Source organism: Cebus imitator, unplaced genomic scaffold, assembly GCF_001604975.1.
Source record: "Cebus imitator isolate Cc_AM_T3 unplaced genomic scaffold, Cebus_imitator-1.0 Scaffold862, whole genome shotgun sequence".
NCBI classification, from domain to species: domain Eukaryota; kingdom Metazoa; phylum Chordata; class Mammalia; order Primates; family Cebidae; genus Cebus; species Cebus imitator.
In genome coordinates, this window is record NW_016108177.1 from 77999 (window position 1) to 101903 (window position 23905).

Below are 23905 nucleotides of genomic sequence, written 5' to 3' on the forward strand. Positions count from 1 at the left end.
GGAAAGAAGAAAGAAAAAATCAAACTAGGCCGCCTCCCCGCTTGGCCTCGGAACATTCTTCTCTCCCCGCCGGCCTGGCCTCTTCTCCCCGCCCCTCCTGTGTTGCGGCCCTGGGCTTGGAGCCGGGGCAGCTCCGCACGTCACTGGGGTCCCCCGAGGCTGGGGGGGGTTCTCTGGGCGGGCCCGAGGGAGGACCGAAGGGAGGGCTGCTGCGGAGCTCTGGCCCGTCGGGCCAGCCCTCCCTTCTTTCCCCAGTCCGGCGGAGCCTGTTTCTCATTAGAGTAACGGGCGCGGTCTCGCCCGGCTTCTGAGTGTTTGTAAACGTCTGACCCTGGGCCGTCGCTTAACCCTTCAGGTGCTGGGATGGGGCGGCGTTGGGGGTGCAGCCCTGAACCCGAGGGATTTAGAGATTGGAGACGCTTCGGCCTCTTAGAGAGCTTTGAAGCTGTGTGGGAGGAAATGATAACCACACCTCAATCCCTCCCACCCTCCAGCCTTGCCAGTATCTCCCACCGAGTCGCGAATCTCCCCTCTAATTCCGTATCACACAACCCAGGCCTCTCCAAGCCTGACTTTCCCGAAAACTCCCGTCCGGGTCTTTCTTCCTCCTGCAACCCAGGTGACAGGTGTCCAGCCTGGGGGAGGTGGGGAAAGGCGGGGGGAGTGGGGGGGGGCACAGGGTCTCGAGGTTCCAGGCCCCTAATAAACCTGGCCAGGAGTTTTAGAAGAGCCGGAATGGGATGCTAACGGGTCAGAGATTCCTTCCAGACTACAGTTCTAGGGAGGAGGGAGCCAGCTTCCCGTGGAGGCTAATTAATGGCCCCTCTGGGTGGCTGGGACAAGGGCAGCGGCAAAGCCTGGCCTGGATCTACGCCCATCAAGGGCTGTGGGCCTAGGGACAGTTCTCAAAGCCTCTTTGGCTCGGACTGCTCCCAGAGGGCATCCAGGCTGGCTAAGCGTTCTTCACTTTACGGGTCCGGGAGAAATGGCTGATGGAGGCGCTGATTCGGCAGGGCAAACACTTTCAGAAGGCCCAGGAAGAGCAGTGCCAGGCAGGGGACCTGGAAGAATAGCCTCTTCCTCTTACGAGCAGCCCGGTGCCACTCTGCACCCAAGGACGGTCCTGGCCTCAGGCTTGGAGGGAAAGGGGAGGAGAAGTGGCTCCGTCTTGCTGGGTGCTGTCTACACAGTCTTCAGAACTTAAAAAAGCGTATTCCGTGGGCTTTATACCCTGAGGGCCCAGAATGTGGCCCCTTTAAGGTTCTCGGACCCAGAATCGATAACTGAGACTAAGGGAGGTGGCGGCTGGGCTCCCTGCGGAAAATGATTGTCACAAAGGCGGACCAATAGGCAACATTAGTATCACTCTTGAAGAACCGTTTTCCAATTCAGTTTTTTTTTTTTTTTTTTTTAGGGGGGGGGACTGAAGAGAGGACAGAGGGAGGGAGGGTGGGGGAGGACGAGGGGCGCGTGGTTTTCCCATCTCATCCCTGGAGGAGGGGCTGGAGCATCCCCGGCAGCCAATCAGGGACAGGCTAGAGGCCCCGCTTTGAAGAAGTTTGGGGGAAAAAAGTTTGGAATACTTTCTATAATAACGAGGGGGCGTCTGGAGGGAGGCGGCAGCGACGGAGGAGGGGGCTTCTCACAGAAAGGGAGGGAGGGAGCCACCCTGGTGAAGATACAGCAGCCTCCTGAGCTCCCCCCTCCCACCCAGGCCGGGACCTGGGGGCTCCTGCCGGATCCATGGGGGCGGCCAGCTGCGAGGATGAGGAGCTGGAGTTTAAGCTGGTGTTCGGGGAGGAAAAGGAGGCCCCCCCGCTGGGCGCGGGGGGGTTGGGGGAAGGTTAGTGCGGGGCTGGGAAGGGGTCTTGGGGTCAGTGAGAGAAGGGCCGGGGATCCTGGTCTGGGGAATTTAAGGCAGCGAGCCTAGGGTGGGGGTGAGGGAGTCAGAGGTCGAAGGGAGTCGCGGGGGCTCGCCGGCCTGCGGAAGTGAGGCTGGGGGCCGGGGCACCACTTTCTCCTTTTTAGGTCGTGGCTGGGATGGGGGTGGGGGTGCCTTTGGCTGTGCGCCGCCTCCCGGCTGGGCCGCTTGTCACTGAACTGGGGGGCAAGCGGGAACTGCGGCCCCAAGAGCACAGGGCGCCGCCAGGGGAAGGGGAGGTTCGGCGCTGGAGCTAGCTCCTCTCGGACCAAGCACTGGCGAGGCCAACTGGACACCAGGGGCTGGGGGCGCTGTCAGGCCTCGCCGGGGCGCCCCTCCCCCTCCCTCGTCTGGCCGCAATGAGAGGCAGATGGCGGGGACTGAGTCGGGGGCGGCGGCTGCAGCTAGCACGAATCCGCGCGCTGCCCGCCGTCCCCCTTCCCTCGGCTGGGCCGGGCACGCATCACCCCCTCGGCTGTACCTCCGCCCCCAGATGGCGGGGAGCGAGGGAGGAGCCGCTTCCCCTAGTCACCACAGCCCTGACGCCCCCGTCCCCTCTGGCCACGGTTGCGATGGCAACTGGGGCTCCTGCCAGCGCCGTTTGGGGGTTTGGGAACCGCTGCTAATTGGGTTCATGTGTGAGTCGCCCCCAGTCCAGCACAGTGCCTCAAGAAACACGCCTCCAGGCCCAGGCTCAGCTTCAGCTCCTCTGGACCCACCTCCCTCACCTTAAGACCCGCTGGATCGGGTACCCTCGGTCCCAGGATCCAAGGGCCAGTGGGCAAAGGCCTGGCATGCCTGTCTCAATCTCTTCCATCTTCCCAGGTCCAACTCTGCTTTTGCCTTTGTGGCTCAGAAGGTCTCCTTGCTGAGGGGCAGGGACATAGCAGGACTTGCAGCCTGGCCACTCAAGGAGACTAGCCATCTCACCTGTTTCTCTCTCTCCCCCTCTCCCTCTGCTCCCCTTCCCATTTTGACAGAACTGGACTCAGAGGATGCCCCGCCATGCTGCCGTCTGGCCTTGGGAGAGCCCCCTCCCTATGGCGCTGCACCTATCGGTATTCCTCGTCCTCCACCCCCTCGGCCTGGCATGCATTCGCCACCGCCGCGCCCAGCCCCCTCACCTGGCACCTGGGAGAGCCAGCCCGCCCGGTCGGTGAGGCTGGGAGGACCAGGAGGGGGTGCTGGGGGTCCTGGGGGTGGCCGTGTTCTCGAGTGTCCCAGCATCCGCATCACCTCCATCTCTCCTACGCCCGAGCCGCCGGCAGCGCTGGAGGACAACCCTGATGCCTGGGGGGACGGCTCTCCTAGAGATTACCCCCCACCAGAAGGCTTTGGGGGCTACCGAGAGGCAGGGGGCCAGGGTGGGGGGGCCTTCTTCAGCCCGAGCCCTGGCAGCAGCAGCTTGTCCTCGTGGAGCTTCTTCTCCGATGCCTCTGATGAGGCAGCCCTGTACGCAGCCTGTGACGAAGTGGAGTCTGAGCTAAATGAGGCGGCCTCCCGCTTTGGCTTGGGCTCCCCGCTGCCCTCGCCCCGGGCCTCCCCTCGGCCATGGACCCCTGAAGATCCCTGGAGTCTGTATGGTCCAAGCCCCGGAGGCCGAGGGCCAGAGGATAGCTGGCTACTCCTCAGTGCTCCTGGGCCCACCCCAGCCTCTCCCCGGCCTGCCTCTCCATGTGGCAAGCGGCGCTATTCCAGCTCGGGAACCCCATCTTCGGCCTCCCCAGCTCTATCCCGCCGTGGCAGCCTGGGGGAAGAGGGATCTGAGCCACCTCCACCACCCCCATTGCCTCTGGCCCGGGATCCTGGCTCCCCTGGTCCCTTTGACTATGTGGGGGCCCCACCAGCTGAGAGCATCCCTCAGAAGACACGGCGAACTTCCAGCGAACAGGCAGTGGCTCTGCCTCGGTCTGAGGAGCCTGCCCCATGCAATGGGAAGCTGCCCTTGGGAGCAGAGGAGTCTGTGGCTCTTCCAGGAGGTCCCCGGAAGGAAGTGGCTGGCATGGACTACCTGGCAGTGCCCTCCCCACTCGCGTGGTCCAAGGCCCGGATTGGGGGACACAGCCCTATCTTCAGGTGAGGGTTGCGCCTGGCACCACCCCTCTCTCCAGCATTCCACTAGGGGAGCAGGAGGGTCAAAGGATGGATTTAGACATACTAGTTTCGTGCCCTCTGAATTTCAAAAGAGAATCTGCCACCAGCTCAGCAACTGCCAACTACCTGCTTTTAAAGAGAATTAGGAAAAAAGCACACCCTTTGGATGATTTACAAAAGGGCAACAGTTCCCTGTGGGCAAATTAGAAAAAGCCACTGAACCCCAGATATTTTGGAGGATCAACTAGATTAAGGAGTTCCTGTAGCCTATAAAGTGCTCCCAAGCCCAGGCTCTGCGTGGCATATGGCTGAGTGTGGAACTTGGGCTGGATTTCAGCCTTCCACTCTGGTCCTTTCAATAGGTGCCAGCCCTAAACAGATTTCCACTCTGTTGCAGGAAATTTCCCTTCTCCAATCCTTAATTTCTAGAGCCTGACCTAGTGGCTTAGAGTATAGTTGCTAACTTGAATAAAATCGTGTATTTTTGCAAGTCAAATAATTCATATTAAAACTTGCAGTTCTTCTATCCCTTCCATCCTCAGAGAATCCTGCCCATTTTAGTAATCCTAAATCTTGAAATGTTAGCCTGAGCTGGCTCGGTCCAGAACTGTTTCTAGGGGAAAGACCCTTTAACACTGGTACCCCTGGGTTTCCCACAGGGCAAAGTTTCTCAACCTCAGCACTACTAATTCAGCACTACTGATATTTTGAGCAGGATAATTCTTTGTTGTGTGGGCCTGCAGTGGGCACTGCAGGATGGTTTAGCAGCATCCCTGGCCTCTATCTGTTAGATGCTAGTCGTACCCACTCCCCTAGTTGCAATAACCAAAAATGTCTCCAGACATTGCCAAATATCTGGGCAATTACCTGGGGGACAACTACTAGTTGAGATCCTGAGATCCACTGTCCTAGGGTATCAGGGAGCACACTACAGGATAAGTTGTCCCATCTGAAACCCTTAGCTCCCTGGAACTCCATCTATCAAGCCCCAACTACTGGAAAGGGAGCTGGCTTGGGAGCAGAATGTGCTCAGTCATAGGTCTGTCAGTGGCTGCTGGCTTCAGTTTCTTTGTTTATTTGTTTGTTTGTTTATGAGACAGCATCTTGCGCTGTCACCCAGACTGGAGTGCAGTGGTGTGATCTCACTTAGCCTCAAGCTCCTGGGCTCAAGCTATCCTCCTGCCTCAGCCCCCTGAGTAGCTGGAGCTACAGGAGCATCAACACGCCCGGCTAATTTTTGTATTTTTTGTAGAGATGTGGTTTCACCATGTTGCCCAGGCTGGTCTCAAACTCCTGGGCTCAAGCGATCCTCACGCCTCCCCCCACACCCGCCTTAGCCTCCCAAAGTGCTGGGATTACAGGTGTGAGCCACAATGCCTCAATTTTTTTATTTGTTAAACAAAGAGTTCATTTCTGAGGTCTTTTGTGGTCTGAAGTGGCACTTCTTTATTCTTTCCATCCAGGTCTAGGGATTAGGGCTTGAGAATCCTCTGTATCCACATGAAGCCTTCTCACCCCAACCCCTGTACTCAGAGCTGGGAAGAAGAGAGTTTTAGGCCTGTTGTCATCTTCCACACCTCAAGGGGCTCTGTCCCCTTTGCTTCTGGACTTTTGGATTTCTTCAGTTCTTTATCTTTTTGTTAGTTAAAAAAAAAATTTCCCTTATTTTCACACATGTTGATGTACTTCTTTATTTCCTCTGTGCTTTCCTTTCTCTCAAACCCATATCCCCTTCTCCCTCCCAGATTCAGTGCGGTCCTGACTGGGGCAGAGGCTGCACCTGATCAATACTCTTCTTTCTCTCCCAGGACCTCTGCCCTACCCCCTCTGGACTGGCCTCTGCCCAGCCAATATGAGCAGCTGGAGCTGAGGATCGAGGTGCAGCCTAGAGCCCACCACCGGGCCCACTATGAGACAGAAGGCAGCCGTGGAGCTGTCAAAGCTGCCCCTGGCGGTCACCCTGTAGTCAAGGTGAGGACAGAGGGCAGGCCTGCTATCCTTTCTCCTCTCCCAGATGGGTTCCAGCTATGCAGACCCATGGCACTGCCCTTTCCCACACTCCCTCTCAGCTCTGACCCCGCAGGCAGCCTGGGGGAGGGGCTGGAGTTAGGGGAGGAGGGGTGCAAGGACCCGGATATGCTTTCTACTCCTCTGTCCTTCCCCACTCAGCTCATCCCATGGGACACCAGCCTCATGTCTACTCTGGAAAATGGTGGCCTGCCACATATGGGGGAGGGTTTAGGCTGAGGCCAAAAGTCACTGGGAGTTAAGTTTTCTCTATATTGAGTTGGGCCAGTCTCTTTGGAGGCTCTTCTGCCTTTACCCAGCCCACTTTGGGCTTTCTTCCAAGAAAAACACTGTGAACTCCAGGCCATGTTTTCTCCACAACGGGTGCCCAGTTCCCCCAGGGATTCCCCTGCAGGATATCCTTTATCTTTCACCATTCCTATCCCATGGTGGACTGAAAATCCAGGGATGAATAAAGGATGAGATGGTGGGGATTTCAATGAGGTGGCCCCTCTCTCCCTCTGCCAGCTCCTAGGCTACAGTGAGAAGCCACTGACTCTACAGATGTTCATCGGCACTGCAGATGAAAGGAACCTGAGGCCTCATGCCTTCTATCAGGTGCACCGTATCACGGGCAAGATGGTGGCCACAGCCAGCTATGAAGCCGTAGTCAGTGGCACCAAGGTGCTGGAGATGACTTTGCTGCCTGAGAACAACATGGCGGCCAAGTAAGTCCCCATGCAACTTCCCCTCAGTCTGCAGGCTTTAGACTAGCTCTCTCCATTGGGCCTATGCTAGCCCATTTCTTCCTTTTCCCAGAAGAGCTAGACATCATTTCTAGGAGCCGGCTTCAGGCCTACCCACCATCTGGAAGAGGACTTTTGGGGATGGGGGGTACCCTGGAGAGACCATCTCTGGATTAGAAAATAGCCTCCTAGGCATACATCGAAAGTCATTCAGGGCTTTGGATGGAGGGGGGCAGCTTCCCTCTTTAGGGATGTATCACCATTCTGGCTTCAGCTAGGAGGGCTTGCCATCCATCCTTTGCCTTCAGCATTGACTGTGCGGGAATCCTGAAGCTTCGGAATTCAGACATTGAGCTTCGGAAGGGTGAGACGGACATCGGGCGCAAAAATACACGTGTGCGGCTGGTGTTCCGGGTACATGTGCCCCAGGGCGGCGGGAAGGTCATCTCAGTACAGGCAGCATCGGTGCCCATCGAGTGCTGTGAGCAAAGAGGCCCTGGGCCATCTCTCTGTCTCTTGCAACTCTTGTCTGTGTGTCTCTGCCCATTCCCCTTGCAGCATCCTGTGCCCTGTCTGCCCTGGGTAGCTCTATAGAGGACTCAGTCTTTTTTTCTATTCTAGTTTGCCCCTGCCACAGACTGTCTCTGGGGTGGCCCAGAGTGACCCTGGACCCTATCTGTTCCTGGGGTGCCCGGTGCCCTTGTTTGGGAAACTCCCTTGTCTACCCTGTTTAATCCTCTCTCTAATCTGGGAGTGGCCCCTTACATGGTCTGTGTGACCCCATGGATACTACTGGTTTATTTGTGTGTCTACTGCTGAGGAGGGCTTCCTCAGAACCTTGTGGCAGTTTTTCCAAAGAGGGTGGGGACAGAGGAGGCTGCCCCTCTATGCCCAGCCCAGCCAGTCCTCTTCCTTGCACTGCTCTGCAGCCCAGCGCTCAGCCCAGGAGCTGCCCCAGGTGGAGGCCTACAGCCCCAGTGCCTGCTCTGTGAGAGGAGGCGAGGAACTAGTACTGACTGGCTCCAACTTCCTGCCAGACTCCAAGGTGGTGTTCATTGAGAGGGGTCCTGGTAAGTACCCACTGGCGGGGAGAGGGCAGGCAGGGAAAGCCTGAGACCAGCAGGTGAAATATCTCTGGCACTGTCACTAAACTAGCCAGTGGAACCTCGGATTTTTTATTTGTAAAATGGGACACAGGCTACCCTTCCTATTATACTGTCTGCTTTCCATGTGGGATGAGTGTGACAGCAATCTAAAATGTTGAAGATGCTGAACAAATGTAAGCGATGCACATTCTGTTTATTAAAGAGAAGTCTGCTTTGAGATAATTTACCCCCATGTAGCTAGGGCATATGAGGAGAAGGCAAGAGGTGATTTACACCCTCACAGCTCCTCACTGGGTAGCTCGTTGAGTTATGGGCGGTGATTAACAGAGCCTGTTAGGTGCCCCGAGATGGAGCTGCAGGCGTGGAGGAAGGGAAGACTGAGGGTTCCAGCTGCGTGCACTAACCTTAGGCCTTTGCCCTCCCCAAACTCTGTTCACCAATAGCCTCAGTCCCTATATCTTTTATTATTATTGTTGTTGTTATTATTATTATTATTATTTGTAGCAGGGTCTCGCTTTGTGACCCAGTGGAGTGCAGTGATGCAATCACAGCTCACTGCAGCCTCAAGCTCCTGGGATCAAGCAAACCTCCCACCTCAGCCTCCTGAGTAGCTGGGACCACAGGCACAGGCAACCACACTTGGCTTATTTTTAAAATTATTTTTTGTAGAGTTAGGGTCTCCTCATGTTGCCCAGGCTGGTCTCAAACTCCTGGGCTCAAATGATCCTTCTACCTTGGCCTCCCAAGGTGGGAGTGGTGGGTGCTGGGATTACAGGCATGAGCCGCTGCATCCGGCCCCTATATCCAAATGCAGCATCCTAGGACCGTGTCACAGCTTCTCCAGAGGTTCTGGGTTATCAGAGTTGGGGGTCTCATTGCCTTCTGTTGAGCTAGGACCCTTTCCTACCTTTGGTCTTCCTTCTCAGCATTATCATGGGAGACAATGTTTGGGTTTGGGTGGAAATATTCAATAGTAATATTTGCTTCCGTTACCAACTCATTCTTATTCCTGGGCTGGCCCTGCCATTTCCCTTGGTCTCAGTTTGCTTCCCTGTACCTGAGGACAGTTTTAAACCCTACTTCTTCCACTCACATTAAGTTAACATGCAGTGGGCTCCTGTGTATCAGACGATCTAGCGCTTCTGGATTTGGCCTTGGCTCTAGTAGGAGGGGAAATGGCAGAGAACTAGGGCAGGGGCAAGGGCACTGGAGCAGGGCTGCAGCTCTCCGTTCTCTCTGCACAGATGGGAAGCTACAATGGGAGGAGGAAGCCACGGTGAACCGACTGCAGAGCAATGAGGTAGGATACCTTCTGGGGGCGGGGGTGGGAGAGGCACAGGGGATTCTCAGCTGGGTCCTCTTGCTCATGGGAGTGGGCTTTTCTGGAGGAGGTAGACTGGCCATTCTGTAAGCAGGTGCATCTCTAAGGAATGAACTTTGCATCTTAGCAAATGGAGAAAGCTAAGAGCTGGAGTCTGGGCCCCTGGAAAGGCTGGGCTAAGCCTAGGTCCCCGAGGGCTCCCTGTCTCATTTGTACTCTTCCTTAGGTGACGCTGACCCTGAATGTCCCCGAGTACAGCAACAAAAGGGTGTCCCGGCCAGTCCAGGTCTACTTTTATGTCTCCAATGGGCGGAGGAAACGCAGTCCTACCCAGAGTTTCAAGTTTCTGCCTGGTGAGCTCTGGGACAGCCCATGGTGGGAGGTATAGGGATATGGGGAGCTGGAGCAGGGGCAGAGGCAAGCAGTGCCCATTGTGAGGAGCCAAGGGGTGAATGGAACCTGGGAGGAGCAGATGGCTGGAAGGTGTGCAAGGAGAAGACTGCCAGACCTCTCACCAGCGTGTCCTCCCACTTCCTGTCTTCCCAGTGATCTGCAAGGAGGAGCCCCTACCGGACTCATCTCTGCGGGGCTTCCCTCCAGCATCGGCACCCCTCTTTGGCACTGACATGGACTTCTCACCACCCAGGCCCCCCTACCCCTCCTATCCCCATGAAGACCCTGCTTATGAAACTCCTTACCTATCAGAAGGCTTCAGCTATGGCACGCCCCCTCTGTACCCCCAGACGGGGCCCCCACCATCCTACAGACCGGGCCTGCGGATGTTCCCTGAGACTAGGGGTACCACAGGTTGTGCCCACCCACCACCAGTCTCCTTCCTTCCCCGCCCCTTCCTTAGTGACCCATATGGAGGGCGGGGCTCCTCTTTTCCCCTGGGGCTGCCATTCTCTCCTCCAGCCCCCTTTCGACCTCCTCTCCCTGCATCCCCACCGCTTGAAGGCCCCTTCCCTTCCCAGGGTGATGTGCATCCCCTACCTGCTGAGGGATACAATAAGGTAGGGCCAGGCTATGGCCCTGGGGAGGGGGCTCCGGAGCAGGAGAAATCCAGGGGTGGCTACAGCAGCGGCTTCCGAGACAGTGTCCCTATCCAGGGTATCACGCTGGAGGAAGGTGGGTGTGGGACTGGGGGCTGTGAGTGTGAGTGTGTGCAAGAGATTGCTCTGCATGTTTGCTGAGGGCTGGAGCTGGGCTTTTCAGAGATCAGGCATCCCTGGTCTCTCAGGGCCAGCTGGAGTGTCCCAGGAGGCATGTTCTTGATGCCTGTGGCTGCCTGAATCCAGTTAACTGAATTCTGAAGGGTGCATGGGGTAACTGTCTCAGTCTTTCTCCTGCCTCTGCCTCTGCCTCTGCCCTCTGCTCCAAATCAGAAAATCTCACAGCTAGAAGCACTTTAAAGATCATTCCATCCAGCTCGCTCAATTTGCAAGTTCAGGCACTGAGTTCCAGAGAGGGATGGTAGCTTGCTGAGGTCCCAGTCAAGCACACTTGCCACTGCCTCAGCGTTCCCCTAAACATGGTGCCTTTGGTCGGGGTTGGTGAGGAGGAGCTTTCCTGTTTTGCCTCTCCTTCCTCCCATTGGCTACACCCATCTCTGGCCCAGCTGATACCAATTCCCCTGACATTTTGGACTAAGCCAGCAGGAAAGGGATAGCACGGGCACCTGGGAGCCCACATGGAGGGAGCTGGGGAAGATTTGATTCGGAGCAGGTGTCAAGACACATTGGGGAAACTGAGGCCCAGTAGAAGAGAAACCAGTAAAGGAGGAACCTAGAGGCCTCCTAGATTAAGGCCTGCCTGGAATGGATTGGGGGTCTTTGAAAAAGGAGGGAACCAACCTCTAGCCCAGTCTCTCAAGTGCCCCTCCTTTACAGTGAGTGAGATCATTGGCCGAGACCTGAGTGGCTTCCCTGCACCTCCTGGAGAAGAGCCTCCCGCCTGAACCACCTGAACTGTCATCACCTGGCAACCCCAGCCCCGGCCTCAGCCCTGCCCCCTTTCCCTCCTTCCTGGAGTGGTGGCTACAGAAGCTTGTGGCCAACACTGGCTCCTCTTTCCCCAGCTTCTGCCTGTTTTGCTGTCTTCCTTCCCCTCCCCCAGCTGTGGTGTGGCCCCCAGACCTGGTGCTGCCTTGGAGGGCTGGGGGAAGGAGCCTGTGGAGGAGGGGAGGAGGCTGGAGACTGAGGCTAGGTGCCAGAATGGGCTGGAGCGAAGGTGTGTCTAGAGTGTGGGCAAACTGGTGCTGGGAAGCTGGGGACAGCTTGATGGTAATAAACTGCTCACTGATAAGTGCTTCAGGCTCCAGAGCTCTTTGGAGAGAGGGGTAGAGGCAGCTTACTCCAGCCCTGGCCCAAAGACCAGTGTGGCTGGGAACATTGCATCCCAAAGAGTTTCTCAGTGGAGTGGGGAAGGCATGAGGGGGCTCAGAAGCTCCTTGGCTGGGGCCAGGGTTGGGGGCTAGGGCTTGAGTAGGCCTCTCCACTCGCCTCTCTAGGGGTCCAGATTCCTTAGGAGCTTTGGAATGGGGGCCAGAAGGCTGCATTTTTTCAAGCTGCTTAGTCTTGCCACCACACAGATGATTCTGATTCATAGCAAGATGAGGACACACTGATGTAGTTGATCTCTCTTATTTACAAAGGAGGATTCTAAGGTTCAGAGAGGGAGCAGGACTTGCCTATCTTGTCACATAGATAATCAGCAGCATGTTGAACACTGTGCTCCTGGGATCCTGTTCCCCAACCCCAATTCAGACACCCTGACTCAGGAGGCCCAGGCCTCTGAGGCTTCTCTCCCTGGAGTGAGGGTTGAGGCGAGGGAGAGCTGGCACAGCCTGTTCACACTCTGGATCCTCCACTCCTGGGGATTATGAAGACATTCTGGAAAGATTTGTGCTTCAGAGGCAGACTGCAGAAAACAGTGTACCCAGCAGCTCTGAATGCCACCTGCCCTGGGGCTCAGGGCACTGCATGAGTTCCTGGCCTATCCTGCAAATACACCCATGCTGGCCTTCTAAATAGCTGGTACATCCATCACCACTGACGGGCCTGGGCTGGAAGGCTGGTTTGTCCTCTGTCTTGATGACTGATGAGAGGCCAAGTCCCCACTGGGCTGGGGAAAGTCAGACTTTGTCTTGTTCACCTGGAGCCTGGCACACAGTAGGTACTGAGTACAAATAGCTTGAATTTGCTAGGCTTGGCTTCAGGGGGACATGCCTAAAAGACACTCAGGGAATTTGCACTTGGGAAACTTGCCTCACCTTGAGGCTGGTGGGGCCTCTCTATGCCCGGTGAGTCCAGACAGTCCTGGCAAGTACTCAGGAGAGCAGGGGTGGGTGTGACAGAGGCTGGTTCTAGATTGGAGGACAACAGAACCAGAGTGACTCCTCTCCTGTTGCTGCTTTGCAGTGAATTTCCTTTACCTTCCTGGAACACAAACTGCTGTGAACCAGTCATCAAGTGATCAACTCACTGGGCCTTGGCTGCTTTTCAAAGATCCCCTTCAGCCCTCATGCCAGAGTCATTGGCCCGTAATCACCATGTCAGAAGAGACCCTAGGCACCTGTGTCCTATTCAGCACCACCTCTAAGATCTCTGACAGGGTGGGTCAGCCTCTGTGTAAACAAAAAGCTGTTAGGACTTGTTGCCTCTCAAGGTGGACTGTTCTGTTTTCTGCCAGGACACCGCCATTCATGCATTGTCAGACATTTATTGAGCAGCTACAAAGTGCCAGCCAATGGATTCTGGAAGAATTCATAGCCTTATGGGGCAAAAGTAAAGAAACAGCTCATTACAATTCAACAATGCAAACTCAGTATTTTTTGTACAGGGAGTATGTTAGACCTTGAGGAGTCAGCGAACAATGTGTGTGTGTGTGTGTGTGTGTGTGAAAGACAGAGAGAGAGAGAGAAACAGAGGGAGATGGAGTCTTGCTCTAGTGTCCAGGCTGGAGTGTAGTGGCAGGATCATAGCTCACTGCAGCCTCAAATTGCTGGGCTCAAACTATCCTGTATCGGCCTCCCAAAGTGCTGGGAATATAGGCATGAACCACTGTGCCTGCCTTCAGTGAACAACTTTTTTCTTCCCCTGTGTGCTCCTTCACCCACCACCCTCCTCCCAGGTAGTGGATTCCTCACCAAGCCACACCACCCCATGCCACTCCTCTCCACAGTGAACAATTTAAATATGATATGCAGAGGTAGCAGAAGAGAGGCATTCTGTCCAGCTGTGGGGGTTAGAGGGAACTTCAGCGGGTGACTTCTAAACTGAGACCTGAAGAATGACTAGGAATTAACCAAGTTAAGAGTAGAGGAAGAGCAGGCCAGGCAGAATGACCAGGAGAGGCAAAGTCCTGGAGGGGAGCAGCAAGTAAGGAAGGCTGACAGATCTTGGGCCTGGTATGCCTGGAGAATGCAGAAAGGTTCAACTTCGAGGGTGGGAAGGCAGGTGAAGTTCTGGAAGTGGGGAGGGCTGTAAGAAGGGACTGCAGAGGGAAACAGAGGCTGAATTCTGAAGGAATTCAGAATGCCTTATGGCCTTCCAGGCATTTAGAGTTTTCCAGGTATGATGGGCACTCTCCCATTAGACTGTAGGCCTTCATCTATAGACCATAAAGTTCTTCCTCACATTGAGCTCACATCAGCTTCCTTGTGCCTGCTCTGCAAGGGGCTGGTTATGCCCTCTGGGCCCACACTGTTCAGGCTTACCCCCTTTTCTCATTGGAATCCTGATGAGGGCCAGCCTCCTGGCACCTTTTAGTGTAGTCATTCTGAGACTCTGGGGCCACTGTCTCCTCCCAGGCTCCCTACAGACATCTAGCTTCCTGAGGCTGCAGTTAGGAAAGAGAAGAGGCTGGGTCCCCAGGTAGTGTTAGAAAAGACCTTCTTGGCCCAGGTCTGAGGATTACTTGTGTTTGAATCACTATGAGGTTTTGTTTTGTTTTCAATATGGATTCCTAGGCAACATTTAACCTACTAGGGAGCAAGGGCTGGACCAGGTATGTGCGTATTAGAGTGCCTTGGGTGATTCTTCAGCACAGGAAAATTCAAGTACGAGAGTTACTGCCAATTGTCATTCCTTTCTATTCCAGACTCCAAAATAGCCCACTGCCCGCCCTCTAAATCTTGTCAAGGCTGCCCTGGGTAGAGAGTCATCTGGTGAAGAGGAGGAGATGGGACACACACTCCTCACATTGCAGTTCATCCTTCCCCTCACCTGGCTCCGACCTGCTAGCTAGAGAATCTGAGGATGGTCTCAGGTACAGCCTGGAGCCCTGGTACAGGAGCAGCTGCCCTTTGAACTTACTGAGTCTCCTTCTTTGGCTGGAACTCTGGACCTCCACGATGCTTGGGGAGTGGCATGTTTTGCAGCTTTCCATTGGGGTTTGGGCTCTGCTTGGATTGAATTCTGTGATGCCTTGGAACCCACTGCTGGACTTTCTAAATTGTCATGGAGAGGAATTCCTGGAAATATACAGAGAGTGCACAGGAGGTTGGCTGCTTTTTTGGGAGCCTGTTTTAATGGCCTCAGTATCTTGATGGTTCACATAGCCAATTCCCCCACAAAATGCTGCAGGGCCCCTGCTCTGTGCCAAGCCCTTTGCTAGGCTCCGGGGACGTGCATTTCACTGTGGCTTTGACCTGGAGGAGCTGACAATCCCATCACTAATGAGAGAGACCTTCCTGCCTAGAGATTTAGGTGAATAGAGCAATGAGTAATGGTGGGGAAGTCCCAGGGGCTTTGGGATGTCAGAGAAAGGGCACCGAATCTGTCCTCTCTCGCTGCTTTTGTATCTCTTGTAGTAAGAGTAGACAATTACGTTTTGATATAACCCGTGAGTCCATTCCTTATGGTGGGAACATGACGTTCTCTGAAAGGAACAGATGTTCCCAATGTCTGTTCTGCTGGAATAAAGAGTGTCTGGGGTCAGGAAATATGGATTTGTTACTGAGGACTTGTGTAGAGTTACAGGAAACATCTCTCTGTACTTCTCTCTCTTGGACCTGAACCCTGAGGGCACTAGTTAGGCCAGGCTGTGCCCAAGCAGCTCCTACCACGGTGAGGCAGAATCCTGGCAGGGCTGGGAGCCAAGGGCCAAGGGGCAAGGAGGCAGCTCCATTGTCACATGGTGCTCCACTTCTATGCTTCCCTGAGCAATTCCTTTCAGTTCTTCCTGGATGTCTTACTTTCCTAGGGCTGCTGAACCAAAGCACCACAAACTGGGTGGCTTAAAACAACAGAAATGTATTGTCTCACAGTTCAGGAGGCCAGCTGACTGCAATCGAGTTGTTGGCAGGGTTGGTATCTTCTGCAGGCCCTGCGGGAGAATCTGTTCCGTGCCTGTCTATTAGCTTCTGATAGTTGTTGGCAGGCTTTGATGCTCCTTGGCTTGTCGAAGCATCACTCTAATCTTGGCCTCTGTTGTCACAGTGGCTGCTCCCTGTGGCTCCTCTGTGATTCTGTGTCTAAATCCACCACCTTTCTCTTATAAAAGACACTGATCATTGGATTTAGGGCCTGCTCTGATCCACTATGACCTCATCTTAACTTGAATACATCTAGAAAGACCCTGCTTTTAAATAGTGTCACATTTACAGGTACTGGAGTTTAGGACTTGAACATATCTCTTTTGGGGACCCAATTCAATCCCATACACTGGGTTTCCTACAAAGTTTTGTCAGTCACTATGATCTCAGTTTTGCTATGGAAGGTTAAGTAAAAGTGCCTGTGTTTGGATCTAAGTGGTGAAGAGGAGAGCATTGTCTTCTGAAGACGGCTTGGTGGATGCAGCCATAATTCATGGGATTCCCAGGAGAAGGGTGACTTTTGAAAGAGGGAAGAGTGGGAATTTCAGGCCCAAATCCTCAAGCGATTCTTCCTGTCCTGCTGCCCTTAGATAATCTGCTATTATTTTATTTTGGATTCTGGCCGATTGTAGGTTTACTTACATTTCCAAGCTGGAAAGAGTTAATAAGATGAAAAAGGTTTAAGTCATTACATGAGGATGGCATTCTCCATGAGTGTTATATATTAAAAGCTCTGAGGAGTCCTCTGAGAAATCCCTTTAGCTGTTTAATCCAGTGTTTCCCAAACTTAATCATGACGCTCTTTTCTATTGGACAGTACTGTATTCATTAATTACTTGCATGTAACACATTACTCCAAAATGTGGTGGCTTAAAACAACAATGAAAAGTTATTTCTCAAGGTTTCTGGGGGTCAGAAACTTGCAAATAGCTTGGCTGAGCAGTTTTGGCTTGATGTCTTTCATGAGGCTACAGGCATTGGAAGCATTACTGGAACTGGAGGATCCATATTCTAGATGGCTCAGTCACAGGGCTGGCAAGTGGATGCTGGCTGTTGGTGGGAGGCCTCAGTTCTTCACCCTCTGGGCTCTCCACAGGGCTGCTTGTCCATCCTCATGACATGGCAGTTGGGGCTTACCCCATCGTGAGCTATCCAAGAAGCCACAGCGGAAACTTTATAACCTTCCTTTGGAAGGAACTGTCACTTCCACCATACCCTATTAATTACACAGACCAGCCCTAATTTAGTGTGGGGACACCAGAAGGTGAGGGTTATATGGGGCTATCTTAGAGGCTGAGTGCTACATTCATTCATTCAACAAATATTAACTAGTATCTACGAGTTCCGGGCACTGTTCTAGACACTGAGGATACAACAATGAAGACAACAGACACACCCTTGTCTCCGTGGAGCTCACATTCTAGTGATACGTCATTCAATGCTTAAGACAATTTGGGAAATGCTGCATCACAGATATTTAGAAGAGTAAGTGAGAATTATGAATACAGAATGATAAATGTGGCCAGGTGCCACATTTATCTCTATATAGATTTATAATTCATAGATGTCTAAATGATGTATATGTATGTATACACAGATAGATACATAAATAAATATAGGTATGGTACATATAGATATGGTACATATAGATATGATACATATATATATGTATACACGTACACACACATATGTTGGTATATATACCTATATTTGCTAGCTTTGTCTGCAAAGAAAGCCTAAAAAAAGTGTAACCCCATTAGCAACAAGTGTACTTAGCATCCAGATCTTGGTTTCTAAATAACATTTTCCAATAAAGGAACTAGGGTTCCTTCGAAAAATGGTTAATTCTTGAGCTTGGACAGGGAACACATAAGATGATCCTGGAACAACTTGTAGTGCCAGAAAATAAAGAAGTGCTAAAAAAAAAAAGTGGGGGGAGGGAAGGGGGATATCAAAGGGACATAGGAGCCAACTTGAAAGAGCTCCCAATGGCCAAATCTGGAACAGTTTGAGCAGCATAATAGATAATGATATTGGATTATAACTCCAAGAGTAAAATAAACCTTTGTGAGTCCATATTGATGTAAAAGTATTGAATAAATAACTAAATGACAGAGAAGGGACAAATCTTACTTGCAGAAGAATTCTAATTACAAATCTATAAGGAAAAGGAAAATAGAAAATCACTCTTAGATCATCACAATAATAATTGCTACAGACAAGATCCATTGAAGAATGCTAAAATCAGTAGATAAAACTTTAGGGAAAAAACAGGACATTTGCAAAACTTTCAAGTATCTGCCCTTAATATATGAATACCTGAGTGGTTTTCACACACTACCACAAGTTCTTTGTTGTCCCTTTCTCCAGCAGATGCAGCTTAATTCCTCTTGCCTTGAGTGTGCTCTGAGCTTGGGGACCTGCTTCTTACAGACTACGGAAAGAGAAAAACAGTAACTTTATAGTAGAGAAACCTCACAAACACCACCTAAACCGAATGGTCAAGATGAAGATCACCAGCAATAAATCATGTTGACATCATGTGCCCCCACATGCTGCAATAAGGGCACATCGCCTCTGTGCTACTTGGGCCAAAATCGACAACCTTAGTCTATTCATGAGAAAACACCAGACAATCCCAGACTGGGGACATTCTACAAAATACCTAATCATAAATCTTAAAAACTCGAAATTTAAATTAAAAAAAATTTTTTTTTTCTTAAACAGGGTCTCACTCTGTTGCCCAGGCTGGAGTGCAGTGGCATGATCATAGCTCACTGCAGCCTTAGCTTCTGGGCTCTAGCAATCCCCCCATCTCAGCCTCCAAGTAGCTGAGACTACAGATGTGCGCCACCATGCTGATAATTTTTGTATATTTTGTAGAGACATGGTTTTGCAGTGTTGCCCAGGCTGGTCTCAAACCCCTAAGCTCAAGTGATTCACCCACCTCAGCTTCAAAGTACTGGAATTACAGGTGTGAGCCATTGCAGCCCACCCACTTTACATGTTTTAATTCTAAATTTGCTGCAGTCCTAAACCAAAGCTCGGAGCAATTGATTAAGAATAGCAGCAGCAGCCGCAGAAGAAATCACGTAAAGGAGGCTGGGCATGATGGCTCCTGCCTGTAATCCCAGCACTTCGGGAGGCTGAGGCCAGTGGATCATCTGAGGTCAGGAGTTTGACACCAGCCTGGCCAACACAGTGAAACTCCGTTTCTACTAAAAATACAAAAATTAACTGGGCATGGTGGTGGGTGCCTGTAAGCTACTCAGGGGGCTGAGGCAGGAGAATTGCTTGAATCCGGGAGGCGGAGGTTGCAGTGAGCCCAGATCGTGCCACTGCACTCCAGCCTGGGTGACAGAGAGAGACTCTGCCTCAAAAAAACCAAAACAAGAAAAAACAAAACAACAAAAAAAGGAAACACATTAAGGAGTATTATCTGATCATGGAGGCTTGACAAGCACTTTACATATATAGCTCATCTCATTTAATCACCTCCCAACAGTCCTGAAAAGTCGGTCCCATTATTATCCCCATCTCACAGATCAGGAAACTGAGGTACAGAGGGTTTAAGTAATGTCTAGAGTTCCACAGCTTGCTAGAGACAGAGCTGGAATTTGAAGTTCTTTCCTAACTCCAGGTCTGGCGATCTTTTCCACAGCACTGCAGCTAACACCTTATCACATGGGTGAAATCAGATGAAAAGTAAACATCCAGGGCAGTCTTCAAATGAGGCAGCCAGACAGGCCAGAGATTGAACTTCAGACTTTTAACCAAACGTTCTGGGATTCATGCTCCCAGTTGGACACTGTTTACTTCTTAAGTAGTGAAATGAATGGGGTTGGATTGGTCCAAACAGTGCCTAAGATCCCTTCCAATTCTAACGCTCCAGTAGTTGATGTTTCAAAAGAACAACCTGCAGAGAAGCCTGCAGAAGGGAACGCTCCCACTCAGGGTGGCCTGATAGAATACAGGACATGCAGGTCCAACCCCCATCCCCCTCTGCAAAAGGTAGAGTTGGGGTAGGGAATATCGGCTGTTTGTAGAATGAGTTTATTTTTTAGCCCCAACGGACTTCCTTTCCCTACTGCATTCTTTAGGTTCTTTAAAGATGCTTCTTCATCCTGATGGCAAAGGGCGTCTGTCTTGGTACCTTGCCAATCCCTAGTCCCTAACATGAAAGGTTTTTCCAAGACAGAGTAGGTAAATTCCAATTTTTTTTTTTGAAACAGAATCTTGCTCTATCATCCAAGCTGGAGTGCAATGGCACAATCTCAGCTCACTGCCACCTCTGCCTCCTGGGTTCAAGCGATTCTCCTGCCTCAGCCTCCTCCCTAGTAGCTGGGATTACAGGAGCACGCCACCATGCCTAGCTAATTTATTTGGTATTTTCAGCAGAGGTGGGGTTTCACCATGTTGGCCAGGCTGATCTCAGGTGATCTGCCCACCTTAGCTTCCCAAAGTGCTGGACTTACAGGTGTGAGCCACTGTACCTGGCCTCAATTTTATCTTGTGTTATTTTTGTATTATTTTCTCCATCCTCAAAATTTGGACACTTCCTAACTCATTACTCATTGGCTACTGCTCATAGTCCTGCCTGTTTTTGGGGTTTCCCAATTTGGGGTGGATCTGGCTAGACTTCATTTTCTGTCTCCGTCAAGGCTCCCTATTGTTTCTTTGAGGTTGTGTAAGGTCAAGGTGAGCTTCTTTTGTTCTCCCAAGATGTAGCAAAATGTAATAATTCTTTTTGGCTCTGTTGTTTGTTAGCTACTCCATTTTGTTGTTCTATTTGCACTATTTCATCATTGAACAAACTTTCTTTTTATAAAGATTTGTGATGGTTAATTTTATGTGTCAATTTGGCTGGGCTAAGTGATGCCCAGATAGCTGGTAAAATATTATTTCTGGGTATGTCTGTAAGAGTGTTTCTGGAAGAGATTAGCATTTGAATTGGTAGACTAAATGAAGATCTTTCTTCACCAATGTGGGTCCACATCATCCAATACATTGGAGGAAGGGCAAATTCTCTCTCTTTGAGGCAGGTTGTCCATCTCCTCCTACCCTCGGACATCAGAGCTCCAGGTTCTTGAGGGAAGGGCACACATAGATTAGTGTTTCTGGACAACCAGTTCACTCACTTCTCCTTGTCTGACCCATGAATGTGTCTGTATCTTCTGAGGTTCATTTGGTTCAGATGGTACAGACACCACCCTTCCCCAGGTACTGAAATGACTTTCAAATTTGGACTGAATTGCACTACTGGCTTTCCTTGTTCTCCAGCTTGCAGTCAGCAGATTGTGGGGCTTCTTGGCCTCCATAATCACATGAGCCGATTCCCATAATCTCTCTCACTCTCTCCTCTCTCTTCTGTTTCTCCTATTGGTTCTGTTTCTTTGGAGAACCCTGACTAACATAGGATGATAGAAACTGCAGGAGAAAATGTTAATGCCTGTTGGGATTAGAAAGGCACATACAATAAAGCCCTATCCTCAGGGCTGCTGCAGCTGTGATAGGAGCTTGTCATATAGCTCCATTTATTTGTTCACAAAGGATTTACTATGTGTTAATTATCAGGCATGGTAGGCACTCAGGATACCAAGATAAACAAGATATGACTCCTGTCCTCTAGGAGTTCACACCTGAGAGATCACTAACTGGTGACTTGAGGCGTTGGTTTGATTGGCAAGGTGCCTTAATAATTTCTGTCTGTTATCTATGGCTTGTAACAAACCAAGCTTAGTGGCTTAAAACCACAATGATTGACTTTTCCTCACAGTTCTGTGGCTTAGCCTGGGATTCTCCAGCTGGTCTCACCTGGGCACACTCATGTGGTTGCATTCAGTTGGCAGTTTAGCTAGTTGGTCCTAGACAGCCTCAATCCCATGTGTGAAGCCTCAGCTGGGGTGACTGGAACAGCTGAGATGACTTTGTTTCTCTCTGCCCATGTGACATCTTTCTGCTGGTATCTCAACTTTCTTCCTTCTGGCTATCCTGGGCCTCTTTACACAAGGGCAGAGCATTCCAAGAGGGTCAAAGCCAAAGTTGCAAAACTTTTTGAGGTCTCGACCCAGTGTTGCAGATGCTACTCCCACTGCATCTTATAGGCCAATGCAAGTCACAAGGCCAGGCTAGAATTGGGAGGAGGAGGAATAGAATTCATCTCTGATGGGGGAACAACAAGGTCATATTGTACAGGGTGGGCAGATAGAGATGGGAGGAATTTGTGGCCATATGTTGTAGTCTACTACAGCTGCTACAGCAAAACAAAATTATATTTATCATAAACATCAAGTTTATCATGTTTTTTCCTTAACAATGGGGAGACCTGGCAACAGCCACTGGAGCTGAGTAACTGCTGTGCCATTTAGACTGGATGTTCTGTCTCTAGTCCATCGTAGTCTCTACCACTTCTTCTTTAAAGAGTTGGGGTCTTGCTCTGTTGTCCAGGCTGGAGTGCACTGGCATGATCCTGGCTCAATGAAATCTCATCCTCCTGGACTCAAACAATCCTCCCACCTCTGCCTTCAGAGTAGCTGGGATTATAGGCACACACCAACACCCCAGCTAATTTTTTTTTTTTTTTTTTTGGTAGACATGGGATTTTACTTTGTTGCCCAGGCTGGTCTTGAATTCCTGGCCTCAAGTGATCCTCCTGCCTCGGCCTCCATGCTACCACTTTTTAAAGGTGAGGAAATTGGGATTCCCAGGGCTAGGATGTAGTAGTTTCTGGGCTACTGATATCAGAGTCTATGTTTTTAACCACTATATTCAACGGCTATCACCAAATGGGTTCTATGGATGATTACCTGGGAAACCACTGCTGGGGAGTTACTGAAAAAGCCTGAGTAAGCTCATTCCACGGAGAAAGTGATGCTCTTCAATTAACTAGGGGTCTGGATTCAGGGCTGAATAGGGGATCTGGTGTCTGCTAGATCAGTTATTTCAGTAGCCTGGGCCAGGGAGGTGTCTGCAGCATCTAAACCATATAAAACTCAGAAGATACGGACACATTCTTGTGTCAGCCAAGGAGAAATGAGTGAACTGGTTGTGTAGAAAACACTAGTCTAAGTGTGCTACTTTCCTCTGAGAAACTTTGTTGGTTCCCTCCTGCCTATACCTGCAAGTCCCAGTGGTAACACACGGTTCCATTAAAAAAAAAAAAGGCTGTAATGTAAACTATGGACTTTGGTTGTTAATGTTGTGTCAATGTTGGTTCATCTATTCTAACAAAAGTATCACATTGGTGCAGGATGTTGATAGTAGGGGAGGCTGTGCACATGTGGGTGCCGATGGGAAGTCTCCTTTCCACTCAGCTTTGCCATCAACTTAAAACCACTTTAGAAATAAATTCTATATACACCAAAAGTGGAGGAGGAGGATGGTTTCTGAGATGAGTTTTGGAAACTCAGGTAAATAAAGTTGATTTTTTAAAAAACTGCAGGACTTACAGCATTACTTTTCCTTCATAACGCTGAATACAGTCACAAAACACAATTATGCAATTGTTTTTTCCACTTAAGGCATAAGCTCTGTGACAGCAGGGCATGTGCTCATTGATGTATCGCCAGCACCCAGAATGGCTTGGCACATGGTGGACACTTCTCAATACAAGGACGAAGGGTCAAACAATCAATTCGCAGGACTTGATGATTGACTGGCTGAGAGAGATGTGGGGCAGTTAGCTTCAGAGTGGCTTTGGTTAGTCATACCCTTCCTGGAGACCCCCCCCCACAAAACTCCCATTCCCTGTCATTCTCTGCTTGACTACTAATAGCCTGAGACCCCTCAGCCTCCATGGGACCAGCTTTTGCCCTCACCCTGCCATCAGTGGCTTCTAGGCATGTGACCTTCATCCACTGTGCTCACTCACTGGCCTTCAGACCTCCAGCCTCCTGCAGCTACTCCCCCAAAAAGTCCCTTTCACACCGCTTGGAAGCCCAGCCCAACACACTTTGAGTTCTGAAACACTGTTGCTCCTGTTTTTTTTTTTTTTTTTTTCATGAATCACCCAAAGTGCAGCAGTGTCTCATGGTAGTAAATATGGGTAAGTGTGGGAACCCCCAGGGTCCTCTGGTGTCCTTGGGCAGCCAAGGAGTAGATCCCCCTGAACCTGCCCCCAGGCTTGTTTTAAGAAGGGCTGGAAATACTCCAGCAGTGAGGCAAGGCAGAAATCACCGTATCTGGTGTGATGTCGGGGGCAGACTCTCTTTGCCAGCTCAAGCCAAGATAAACAATAATTCTAAAGTCCCGGGGATAATGTTTGTTTCAGAAACAAGTCCCAGAGCGAGGTGGGAACAGCCTTTTCATGTAAAGTTAGAACATTCCTGCTAACAGAAGAACAATTTCCCCTGTAAGTATTGATACAGTTGTGTAACAACAGGTGTACCTTCTTTT

General features: G+C 51.0%; 1 protein-coding gene across 4 annotated transcripts; it reads left to right on the forward strand.

Moving 5' to 3' along the window:
• The first annotated feature begins 444 nt into the window (after positions 1 to 444).
• NFATC4 (nuclear factor of activated T cells 4) lies at positions 445 to 13004 on the forward strand. Of its 4 annotated transcripts, none has more exons than XM_017520607.2 (11): positions 445 to 619; positions 1715 to 1843; positions 2902 to 3997; positions 5824 to 5986; positions 6551 to 6750; positions 7077 to 7249; positions 7698 to 7838; positions 9119 to 9174; positions 9422 to 9548; positions 9742 to 10323; positions 11085 to 13004. In XM_017520607.2, exons 1-11 carry the CDS (start codon positions 460 to 462, stop codon positions 11150 to 11152), a joined length of 2895 nt encoding a protein of 964 aa, XP_017376096.2. In that variant the 5' UTR covers positions 445 to 459; the 3' UTR covers positions 11153 to 13004. The 4 variants fall into 4 exon arrangements, with proteins under 4 accessions (XP_017376096.2, XP_017376095.1, XP_017376097.1 ...); XM_037735609.1 differs by lacking the exon at positions 445 to 619 and adding an exon at positions 1481 to 1572; XM_017520606.2 differs by lacking the exon at positions 445 to 619 and having other exon boundaries at positions 1431 to 1843; positions 7077 to 7132; positions 11085 to 11503.
• The last annotated feature ends 10901 nt before the right edge of the window (positions 13005 to 23905 follow it).

Coding starts and splice junctions, on each gene's coding strand:
- NFATC4 (XM_017520607.2), top strand. CDS start 460: ATGATAACCACACCTCAATCCCTCCCACCCTCCAGCCTTGCCAGTATC. Junction 1,844..2,901: donor CGCGGGGGGGTTGGGGGAAG/GTTAGTGCGGGG, acceptor CCATTTTGACAG/AACTGGACTCAGAGGATGCC. Junction 10,324..11,084: donor GGGTATCACGCTGGAGGAAG/GTGGGTGTGGGA, acceptor CCTCCTTTACAG/TGAGTGAGATCATTGGCCGA.